Here is a 12,102-nt window from a genome sequence, read left to right on the forward strand (position 1 = left end):
TTCAACCCATCCATCGTCGCACTATAGTGCCCCGGGATCACCTCACTGCCCACAGGCGGTTGTACGAGGATTACTTTGTGCCGAAGCCACGGTTTGGGGAGAACCTATATCAGCGACGGTTTAGGATGCATCGGCCGCTCTTTATGCGTATCGTGCGCGCTTTGGAGCGTCGATACGGGTATTTTATGGTGCGGGAGGATGCGACTGGTAAACCCGGCCACACGCCGATTCAGAAGTGCACTGCCGCAATTAGGCAGTTGGCAGATGGAGGTGCGGCCGACATGTTCGACGAGTACCTCCACATCGCCGAGACGACTGCCCGCGACTGCCTGAAGTATTTTTGTCAGGGCGTTAGGGAGATATTCGGGGATAGGTATCTTCGGAAGCCTACCCCCGAAGATTGTCAGGCTCTGCTGGATATGCACTGGAATCAGCACGGGTTTCCAGGGATGCTAGGCAACATAGATTGTATGCACTTGGAATGGAAGAACTGTCCCGCTGCCTGGAAATGGATGTACACTACTGGTTTCAAGGCCAAGAATCCCACAATGATCCTTGAAGCAGTAGCTGACTACCAGTCGGGTTTACCAGCCGCATCCTCCCGCACCCTAAAATACCCGTATCGACGCTCCAAAGCGCCCACGATACGCAGAAAGAGCGTACGATGCATCCTAAACCGTCACCGGAATAGGTTCTCCCCAAACCGTGGCTCCGGCGCAAAGTAATCCTCGTACAACCGACTGTGGGCAGCGAGATGATCCCGAGGCACTATAGTGCGACGATGGATGGGTCGGGCACCGCTGGCGCAGAGGCCGCTAGTTCCTCCCTCTCCGCGGCCTCCCGCACACGTGCGTGTATCATCCGCATCATGTGTTCATAATGCCCACCACTACCACTACCACTACCAGACATTACGGAAATATAAAAGAAATTTAGAGAGAGAGAAACTTGTTAAAACAAGTGGTGCGAATGAAATGAAATGCAATGAGACGTATTTATAGAATTTTTTTAAAAAAAAATAATTCAAAAATCGGGAATTCTGCACCGACGTCCGTGGGAGTCAACGCAATGACGGACATCTCGACGGACGTCAGCGGAAAGGTGCGGACATGCGGTGTCCGTATCGGACGTACGTATCCGCTGAACAGTTGAACAATGGGGGACGTCCAGCGCGGACGTCGTGCACGCCGGTCTGACATCCGCGCAGAAGTCCGCCATTGCGGATGCTCTTAGCACGATTATTTACTAAAATAATTAGGGAATTAATTACGGAGTAAAAAATCAGAATTAAAAGTCTAATTTGGTTAAAATCGGGATTAAACCTGCTGATCGTTAGTTTTTAACGGAACAGTTAGTCTAAGAACAAAATCGTAAAATGACCATATGTTCGGGACCAAAAAATCCAAAAGATAAAATTTATTATAAAAATCATAAAATAGTTATATGTTCAGGTCCAATTTTGGCCTTTACTCTCAAATTAATCGACTAAAAAATTTGGATTTTAAGATTTATAACAGATCTATTTGACTATTTTCATCCATCGGTTGAGGAGGAGGCTTCAATTTTCTTTATACTTTTACTGGCCCAATAAGAGGGCCAGGACTTGGGTTATTAATTCAAACAATGCATTATTTTTAAGATTATTTACTGTTCGAAAGGTGATTTTTAGGGATTTTGTAAGATCACGTGTTCGAGTTATCATGAGATGGATAAAAAATTATAAAAAATTATGTTTGTCATCTTTAAATTACGAATATACAATTAAAAATGAAGTCCGCTCCTTATTGATACTAGTAATTATTTTAAGGTTGTATCAAATACATCGAATTCCTCATATTTCAGTTTTGCCTCCAAACTATTCAAATTTCCATTTTACAAAATGCTGGAATTAGTCTAAATAAATATTTATATTACGAAAGGCAAAATATTCCTTAACTTTTATGTGGTGGTCTACTCTCAACATGTCAATAAATACAAGAAATGGTGTTATAAAGAAGAGAATTTGATAATTTTGTTATTTTCCTAAATGACAAGAAACTATTCCAAATGCCCCTAATTATTTAGAGCAGTGCCCATCAATATCATATCATATTAACTTATAAATTAATCTACAGATTTATGTACCCTTTTAATCAGATAAGTACCGCAAACAACTTGACTAAGGTATCTCGATTCTAAAACACTAATGTTTACCGTCTATAGATATTACAGAGATCTCCTCGTATTTAAATAGCAACCTTTTTCTTTTGCCAATTTTACTATGGTCTTCATTTAAAAATATAAACTTTGTCCTTTTTTTGTTACACTCACATAAATTTTACTAATCCCTTGTTTACTCCCTCCCTCCCACATTACTTGAGTCGTATTCCATTTTGGGTTGTCCCAAGTTAGTTGAGTCATTTCTCTTTTTAACTAAAAACAAATTATCTAATCACACCTACTTTATTCTTTCTTTTACTTTATTCTCTCCTCTCTCTCTTACTTTATTCACTCATCTACTTTATTTAACTCACTAAACATAACTTTCTTAAATCCAGTACCGAAAAGAAACGCCTCAAGTAACGTGGGACGGAGGGAGTATTATGTATGGTAGAAAATCCAATCACAAGTCATCAATGCAGGCTGCACAGTACCAATAAGCAGCTTCAACTTATCACACTAGGATTTTGTACTAACTAATATATTTTGAAAATTATGATACATACTAATACAAAGAAATTATCTTAAATATGAAGAAAACTTGAGTTCGTCACCACGTCTGCCATGCGAACAAATTTATTTAGACTAGACACGAGTTGATGTAGTTCTAGCAGAAGACATTGTCAGCTGAAAACGAGCCGAAACGTTCTGTGTCAGAATGAATTTATTTGTTTCCAAATACTCTATCCGTCCACGGTTTAAATATCTATTTTGACTAGACACGAGTTGATGTAGTTCCAACAGTAGATGCCGACAACGGTGAAACCGTTTTGTGTTGGAATGACTTGAAACTCGCACGGTGCTTGAAAACGTAATGCGTCGCAATGAATTGATTTTAAATTAAAAATCTAGAAATTATGAAATTCAGTCGATTACACTTATTTATATAGAACGGAAATCATAATTTTTTTAATTAAAATTACAACCCTTTACATAGACTAAGTCATTCGAACAAACAGTGAAATAAACCATCGACATTGAGAAAGGTCACGCATGCAAAAACACACCAATTCACAAACAAAAGAGTATTTAAATTAGTGGGTTCATCACCATGCAAATGAAAAGGGACAAATTATGTTAAATTAAATTCTCTTTTTATATTAAAAAAAACTGTGCAGCAAAAAAAAAATCATGAAATAAATTCAATAATACGGAGTATATTTTTCTACTTTTAACAACAAAGTTAATTACTGCTAAATATCAGACAAAATAACACATTTAAAACTGATTTGTAAGTACAGTTTAACACTAACAAAGGAATCCAACGCTGCATGCATGATCATAATCTAGTTGTAGGAAACAGACAAAATCCCTCTTTCAAATAATTAATTATGATTAAATTAACAATGATTAAATTAAGAATGATTAAATCAAAGGGAAACCAACGTCACAAAGGACACGGCACGTTGCTATTGAAAACCCCCAAATCATTCCATCTACAATACAATACAAAAAAAATTTAATACTACTACTAATCTTGAGTTTCAAATTAATCCAAAAATTAACGTTCCAAAATGGGTTTAGTCACATAATCAATAAGGCGCGTTTTATGTTTGTCTTCACTCTAATCCTAATTTAATGCGTTGAACACTGTTTGGTGTTAGCTCGTAAGCACGATTTTGATCACCTAGTGTAGTTTGACTGGTTTCAAGCTAGGCATGGGGTCACCTCTTTCTTGGAATCGATCAATATATAACTGCCAAAAAATTAGTTTAGATTTAATGTAATGAAGCTCAAAAAATTAGTTTAGAAAATCGAGTTTTGAATTTTTGTATACATGTTTCTGTTTTTTAACGTTTGTTAACGGCTCTTTTACGAAACTATTAAAGAAATTAAGTAGTAATTCTTTTAAAATTTAAATGAAAATTTTACATTTTATTTTATCGTTTGTTATGATGATATAAAAATATACACAATTATTTATACTCCTATATGAAATAAAAAAATTGAGACTCGTGAATAGTAGAGGAGTACAATTTTAGCCATCAACCACGAAACTTGTAGCATCCTTCCTGCATCCAAGTTTTCACAACTTTCAAACGTGGTATTTTGATGTCGAAGATTGAGATTAAACAGCTAGATCATATATATCTCTTAGTTTAGCCGTAACCTATTGTATATTTATTTATTCAGCCAACTTACTAGTTACTTTTGTACATGAAATGATGCCATCCCCATTTTTTTAATCCAAGAGTTCTCCGTAGCTACGCTTGCTACATATCAAGCCAAACTAATCAAGCTCACAATTTGAATATAAATCATAAAATAAATATGCATGATTACTCAATTAGATGTGGACAAAATCCCAAATAATTGAGTAGAATTCCTCAAGAATTACGCTTAGGCCTCAGCCCCAATATAAATAGACCACCAAACATTATTCCAAAACCAAAAAAATTAAGTGTACGTCTCCAAACAAAACTAACTCACTCGATCATGGCCGGATTCAACACAACACAAATCACCAACGCTCAAGCCACAAAGCCAGCACCGGCGCGGAGATTCGTGGGCGTGAGGCAGCGACCGTCGGGGAGATGGGTGGCCGAGATCAAGGACTCGTCCCAACGCGTCCGCCTCTGGCTCGGCACCTACGACACCCCCGAGGAGGCCGCACGCGCCTACGACGAGGCCGCACGCGCCCTCCGCGGGGAGAATGCCCGCACCAACTTCGCCCCAACGGGCCCCACGCCCATCTCCATAAACGGAACAGATCAATCCAACGGCCTCAGCTTCTCCTCATTAAAGGCGAAGCTCAGCAAGAATCTCCAAAACATCATGGCCCGAAACACCGACAACAAATCCTCCTCATCATCAAAGAGCAGAGTGAGCGACCACTTCACCTTCGCCAGCATCTTCCACCACCACCACCAATACAGCCACGTCGACATCAAGAAGATCGAGAAGGCCGTGCAGCCGAGCGTCATCGTGCCAAGTGTCCAGCTCAACTCGGATGGATTTGGCTCCGAAATCATGAGTGGCGGCGGAGAAGGTTCTAGAAGCAAAAGATTCAAGGTTTCGTCGTCTGTTTTAGTGCCGTCGACGTTTACGGAATCTCCGGCACCCAATGAATGGTGGTGACGATTGAATCAAAAGAAAAAAAAACATGTACATTAAGAATAATGGAGAGAAGATGTAGTTTTGGCCTTCACATAGGTCAAGGGTTAAACCAGTCAACACAGTAGTGCTAATGCTGATGCAAGAACATAATCCACTTGCTTTACTAGTTCATAATCATTCTTTATCGTCAACTTGGTAGTTTTGTTGCTATTATACATTGGGTTAATATAAATTAATTTATAAGGAGTGGCAAAGAGAGGGAATTAATACTTGTGTTTACATCATTGAACACAAAAAGTACACTGTACTAATTATACTGAATCTAGTGACGAAGCCGGACATTTCACGTTAAGGCATTTCAGACTTTTCTAGATAAGGTTTTCTTAATATAAAAACACAAATTCATCTCAAATTTATCATAAATTTTTAAAAACAATGCCAAAGCGTCCTATTTCTGTTATAACTTCTTGATATTAATACTAATCTAACCAAGTCTCAAAGAGAAATAACAAAAAAAGAGGAATTAGCCACGAGTTTAAGTTCTAAAAATTCTCAAATTTAGTTAATTTCACTACTAAATTGTGTAAGTTGTGTGATGAAATCAAGTGCATGGACAAACATGAATACATAAATAAAAGTATTTAATGATCTCATAATTGCAAGAATGTGTGGTGTTTGGATTTGTGTCAATAATAAAGAAAATCAAGAGCAGGCCATGAAATTGGTTGCAAGTGTACAACAACGTTATTAATATTATATCTAACCATGCATATAATTATAACCACACAAAAATTTGAATTCTTCATTAATTCAAATGTTTCATTCTTTTTATATGTTATGAAATTGATGGGTCCTTTTCTTATAACAAACGCCTGAGTTAAATTTCGAAAGGTTCCATTCTGTGGTGATTGTATTTCTCCCTTTGTCATCTGATGAAATATGCTGTTCTAGTTCCAACCAACAAGTACATACAAAATATAACTGAAATTTTTAATGGAATATTTATCAGTGAAGACGAAAAATAAATACTTATAGAACTAGGTTAGTTAGAACTTATGCAATGTTTTTTAAATATCCTTAATGTTATCTAAAGAGATTTATTCAACTTTAAATTAAAAATTGTCAAATACTATACACATCCGATTCCATAAAATAGAGACTATTCTCTTTTAGGTCTGCTCTGGAAAATTAAAATAACACATTTATATTTTTGATAACTTATTTTTCTCCAATGAGGTGGATCACATTTTACATTAACAATGCTCTAATTAATTTTTCTTTCGTCTCCTTTTTTATCTTACCAATTATGTACTGAAATTCATGTGTCTCAAATGTTTCTATTTTTATGGGACCGACAGAATATTAGACTCATATATCCAATCTCCTAAACAATGGACCCAATTACAAGCCCAGGTTCAATACGTTGTCGTTTTAATTTCAACTACCAAAACTTGCCCAAGCTTATTAGTTCAAGGGTTTCTTCACGTCAATTTGTCCCGAAGAAAGAAACAAGCTCGAAAAAGGTGGATTTTGAATGCCTTTTCTTTCGTTCCCGTCTGTGTTCGCGTGGATTTGTTTGTGTTTATTATGTACGAACTGAGTGTTTTTGTAGATCTGATTTTCTAAATCCTCATTGTTTTTTTTTGTTTTGCGTTCGGATTTCAGATCGAATTGTAAAAAGTTCGAGGTTTAATACTCAGGTATCTACTAATGGATTTCAACAGATCTATGTATTGGCTACTTAATTTGCGTTTTTTTGTTTACCTCTTTGTCTTTTGTTATGGTATTTGTGGTTGTGCAAATTTTGATTTCAATCGTAAAGTGTATTTCTTCGAATTTTTCACCTGCGCTGAACGATTCTTCATCTGCTCCATCTATTACCTGTGGTTTCTTCTTATGCTCTAGTTTAAAGGAGATTTGTGGTTTTTGTGGGCTATTTTATGGAGAAGGTAATTACTAGTATTAGATAGAGCTGTCAGTTGAGGTATAGGAGCTTCTTATAGTAATACTTAGTTTTTAATGCACATGTTATATTCAGATCGAAAGTTCATTATGACTAAGTCTTTTATAGTATGAGAATTGTAGGTAAACTTTTGCAAAATAGTGAGTGTCTTTTGTTCACTTGCTGTAATGAGAATTATGTAGTACTCCGTATGAACTTAATATATTCACTTGAAACTTGTGTGTTTTAGACAATTTGGCTGCTAAAAGTTTCGATTATCTGTTTTTCAAGAATAATTACGTTGTCAATGATATTGAAAGTTGAGGAATTGTAAATTTGCAGGAAAATTTCAGAATATCATGACGCCTGTATTTTGTGGGAATTTGGACTTTGATGCTCGTCAATCTGATATCGAACGCCTCTTTAGAAAATATGGGAGGGTCGACAGAGTGGATATGAAATCAGGTAAGGTTCTGTGTTATATTAAGCTATTGTGATATCTATACTCTATAGTCTGTATGGGATCACACAGTGCTATTTGTACGTTTTAATTTTGACTTTTTTTTGTCAAATAATCATCATGGTTCCCCAAGAAGGTTCTGTGTTAGGTTTTTAGTGCCCTGTCCTGAATTGTTAGTGAAGAGGTTGATTCAGGAGGGGAATGATGTACCTCTTCATTGCCATTGAATATATAACCACAGGAAAGGAGCAGATTGATTGTATCAGTCCTTGTTTTGTGTATAAATTTTGACCAGCTTTGAAGGGAGCCTTTGAGTCTGTTTGGAGGACAAATATTTTATGTCAAATAATTGCTAATAAAAATGCTTATATATGTTATTTGCCAGAAGAAGAAACATCGCGTTTTTTCTGTAGCGGAACCTCCATGCTCAAAAGTTTCTTTGGCGCAGGATTCCTTGGATATTCCACAATCTTCCTCGATGGATGGTTCTCTGCGTTTATTTTCTGGCTTGTGCCCAAGATACATGTTCTTGTTTGTTCGAAAAAGAACCAATATGATCTGCCATGGTCCCACCATCCTACACTTTCCACCATTGCCTTTTGCATTCCTCATGACTTTGCCATCTCTTCAATTTCCGACATCTTTCAACATAAATAGCATGTTCATTCCGGATCCAGTGGCAGGTGTTGTGTTTTTCTTGTATGAATTTTTTCCTTTCTATCCCTCAGATCTGCAGGGGTATATGTGGTAGATGTATTAGTTCTACCATTTGGTAATTGAATGTCTTCACTGTAGCCATCTGAACTTTATTTGCATTTTTTGCCAGCTGAAGACCTATAGCTTGTTTTTTAACATCTGGGCTCTAATGCTCTACAGGCTTTGCTTTCGTCTATATGGAAGATGAGCGTGATGCAGGGGATGCAATAAGGAAACTTGACAGATCTGAGTTCGGCAGAAAAGGACGCCAACTACGTGTTGAGTGGACCAAGGTATATTTCGGATGGTCTATTTATAATATGCACATCATTCATTATATTCTTAATATTGCCTTTTGGCTGTTTTACTGCATTGATGTACAAGGATTGATTCATTTGATGCTATAACAAAATTGACATCATCAAATTTGAACATGCAGCAAGAACGTGGTGGCAGAAATCCTGACAGCTCAAGGAAATCTTCAGCCAATGCGAAGCCTTCGAAAACCTTATTTGTTATTAACTTTGACCCTGTCAATACAAGGACCAGGGATCTTGAAAGGCATTTTGAACACTATGGGAAGATATCAAATGTCAGAATCAGAAGGAATTTTGCATTTGTGCAATTTGAGTTGCAGGAAGATGCTACCCGAGCACTTGAAAGTGCTAAGATGAGGTTTGTTAATATTTAGACAGTCATGACTTGGTGTTTTCTTCGCTGGGTTGTGGGTGATGGTTACTGCAAAGAGAAGTACTGCCTAAAGATATGCAACCTGACTATCACCTAATGTTATATACCAATTTCAATTTGCACAAGAAAGATATGAATATGCTAGAACCTACTTTATTTGAGATGATTTGTGATGTGTGAGCTTCTGTGTTTTATTCTTCTAATTCAGACTGTTTTTCCTCAACACAGCAAGTTCATGGACCGGGTTATTTCTGTGGAGTATGCAACACGGGATGATGATGACAAAAGAAATGTCTCTAGCCCTGATAAAAGGGGTCGGGACAGGTCCCCACCCAATGGAAGAAGCTATGGTCGCGGTGGACGCTCCCCAAGTCCATACCATAGGGAAAGAGGCAGCCCTGATTATGGGCATGGCACTGCACCTAATTCTCGATCCGATCGAAGAAGCAGCCCTGACTATGGCAGAGCCGTAAGCCCGGTCAACGATAGATATAAAAGGTACTCCACTTCACTAATATTCATTTCTATATTTATTTTGCAATTTCATATAGTTATTTTTATGGTTGAAACTCGAAGTTGATTCAACATCTCATTTGTCATTTACCTCAGCCGCTCGCCTCGTGCTCGTGAAAGATCTCCTGTTCGTGAAAGATCTCCTCCCGTTCGTGAAAGATCTGACTCTTGATTAAGAAGAGCTGTTGAAAGAATTTGGTGGTTATTCGGTCTGTTCGGTTAGCAGCCCTTGTGAATCACTGTTATGGACAGTTTCCAGCTCGGTATTTGGTTTAAATGTTATGTTGTTCGCTAGAGATTCACCACTCCATGTAGTGTTGCTTGCTTAGAGATTTTGCATGAAAACTTATCTACTAGACTACTATAAGTCTGTAACTCTGCATTTTATTAAGTAGTATGTGCTTTCTAATTCCCTTTTTCTGATTATGGTTATCTGCTTTTGGTTATTCCGACAAATTTTTATGATGGGGTGTATTAAAGCATAATATAAACGGAGTAATACAGTTCATTAATAAGGATTTTTGTAACAGGCATTATAATTAAAAAAATTGTATTGCTGTTTTTGTTTTATCACTCTTTCGCATAGATTAACTATAAACAGTTGGTTTTTATATATAAAAAATGAAATAGAAATGTGTGGTATCGAATTAGTTTAATACTAACATAATTCAACAGTGGTCGGAAACATTTGGTTTGAAATTAGTTTAATAGTACTAACATAATTAGTTTAATACTAACACAATTGGTTTGAAATTGGTTCGAAACTCATCATCAGATCCAGATCTAAACAGTGGTTGGAAACATTTTGTAACGTTTTTTTATGTGAAATAATTAAATGTCTTAGAAAGTCGAATCGAGGATCAACTATTCATATTCTACTCTTCCTATAAAGGTTGGCATGACATCATTGAAAATAATAGTCAAATCTTATGGTAATTTTCCCATTACTATATTCCTTGTGCGAAGTAGTAAATGTTATTTCCGGGTAATAAATGTTGACTTATCTATACATGGACAAAAATAAATGATACTACTACCATATACCCTTACCTTTTTAATATGACCAAATCAATTTTATTTAAATTATTTTGTTATTAATTCTACAGTTTATTTACTAAATTACCCCTATTATAAATCAAATAAAATCTACCTGTAACAACTAACAATTCAATTATTCAAATCTTGTGAACAATATCTTGAAGCAATGAAATGGGAAATGATATTTTTAATTTTACATTACACGTATTTTATTTGTAATTAAATTTAAAAGATGTTCATATACCTTATTACTCCTACATTTATAAAACAGATTATTTGTTTATAAGAGTATTAATTCTGGAACGTTAACTATATACATTTACTTTTAAAAATACAAATTAAAAAAGGTTATATCTTACTTTCAAAAATACATATTTTTATAATGAGAAAAAAATTATATACCTTTACTTTCCAGATTCAATTTATTAAAAAAAGATAAAATAGTAGTTATATTTTTAAAATATTGATTAGATGAATTAAAAGTACTCCGCATTTGATTTTTTTTTTATCGTGATTCAAAGTAAAGTTTCAAAAATTTAAGAATTTAAACAATTTTATATTTAATAGATATGATACATTGTTACTGATGGAGTTTACAATTTTGATTTTAAGAATTTCATAACTTTAATTTAACTCTTTACATTCAAAATTTTTATTTCTTTAAATTCTTAATTTTTAGAACATTATGTTGAACCTATTACACATTTTTAACTCATCTATTAAATATCTTAAAGTACATAGTTAATATTTCTCCTTTTCTTATGCAATATTAGAGTTCTTAGTCCTGTTCACTGTAACATACAACAAATTAAAATTTAAGAATTTCATACTTTTGATAGTGGTAGTTCTTTACGTTCCAATATATTAATTTCTTTAAATTCTAAATTTTCAAACGTTACAAATGTACCCCAATCAAAAAATTAATTATATATTCTTAACTCGTCTCTTTCATAACTAATTTAAAGCTATATAGTTGATATTTTTTCTTTTCTTTTATAAAATATATTATAGTAGATCTTAGCTCAATTCACTACTATATGCAACAAATTAAAATTTGATATATGATATATTTATACTAATGGAGTTTATTGTTTATTTTAAAATTTTAATAATTTTACTCTTTATTTTCAAAAACTTCGTTCATTGACTTCTTAATTTTTACAATGTTGAGTCAAACCTCAATCAAAAATATGTTCTTTAACTCATCTATCATAAATATATGTATATATTTAATAATTTCTCTTTTTTTAAATTAAAATACTCCCTCCGTTCCATAGTAATAAAGTCATTTTGTCATTTCAGTACGTTCCATAGTAGTGGAGTCATTTCTTTTTTTTGTTAAAAGTCAACACATCTATTCTTTTACTTAACTCACTTAACATATTTTTTTCTCACTTAGTACTTTACTCCCTCCGACTTTATTCTCTCTTCATCACTCTACCTTTTTCATTTCCTATTTAATTTTTCTTTTACTTAAGTCACTTAACATATTTTTTCTTAATCTCCG

The 12,102-nt window shown here is 34.8% G+C and overlaps 2 protein-coding genes across 3 annotated transcripts; both read left to right on the forward strand.

Moving 5' to 3' along the window:
• Nucleotides 1-4,635: 4,635 nt before the first annotated feature.
• Nucleotides 4,636-5,277, forward strand: LOC121757797 (ethylene-responsive transcription factor ERN3-like). The gene has a single exon (XM_042153282.1). The coding sequence runs from the start codon at nucleotides 4,636-4,638 to the stop codon at nucleotides 5,275-5,277; it is 642 nt and encodes a 213-aa protein (XP_042009216.1).
• A 1,389-nt stretch (nucleotides 5,278-6,666) lies between these two features.
• On the forward strand, nucleotides 6,667-9,966 carry LOC121809595 (serine/arginine-rich splicing factor RS40-like). Of its 2 annotated transcripts, XM_042210321.1 has the most exons (7): nucleotides 6,667-6,779; nucleotides 6,922-6,956; nucleotides 7,541-7,663; nucleotides 8,535-8,647; nucleotides 8,794-9,029; nucleotides 9,273-9,542; nucleotides 9,654-9,966. In XM_042210321.1, the coding sequence occupies exons 3-7, from the start codon at nucleotides 7,558-7,560 to the stop codon at nucleotides 9,727-9,729; spliced, it is 801 nt and encodes a 266-aa protein (XP_042066255.1). In that variant the 5' UTR covers nucleotides 6,667-6,779; nucleotides 6,922-6,956; nucleotides 7,541-7,557; the 3' UTR covers nucleotides 9,730-9,966. The 2 variants fall into 2 exon arrangements, with proteins under 2 accessions (XP_042066255.1, XP_042066260.1); XM_042210326.1 differs by lacking the exon at nucleotides 6,922-6,956 and having other exon boundaries at nucleotides 6,717-6,779.
• Nucleotides 9,967-12,102: the final 2,136 nt, after the last annotated feature.

The sequence above is a fragment of the Salvia splendens genome, chromosome 1 (genome assembly GCF_004379255.2).
Source record: "Salvia splendens isolate huo1 chromosome 1, SspV2, whole genome shotgun sequence".
Taxonomy (NCBI): domain Eukaryota; kingdom Viridiplantae; phylum Streptophyta; class Magnoliopsida; order Lamiales; family Lamiaceae; genus Salvia; species Salvia splendens.

What these genes read in the sequence shown, in the direction of transcription:
- LOC121757797 (XM_042153282.1), top strand. Translation starts at nt 4,636, where the DNA reads ATGGCCGGATTCAACACAACACAAATCACCAACGCTCAAGCCACAAAG.
- LOC121809595 (XM_042210321.1), top strand. Translation starts at nt 7,558, where the DNA reads ATGACGCCTGTATTTTGTGGGAATTTGGACTTTGATGCTCGTCAATCT. An exon ending in TACGTGTTGAGTGGACCAAG is followed by an intron (nt 8,648 to 8,793) that starts GTATATTTCGGA and finishes TTGAACATGCAG; the next exon opens with CAAGAACGTGGTGGCAGAAA. An exon ending in CTTGAAAGTGCTAAGATGAG is followed by an intron (nt 9,030 to 9,272) that starts GTTTGTTAATAT and finishes TCCTCAACACAG; the next exon opens with CAAGTTCATGGACCGGGTTA.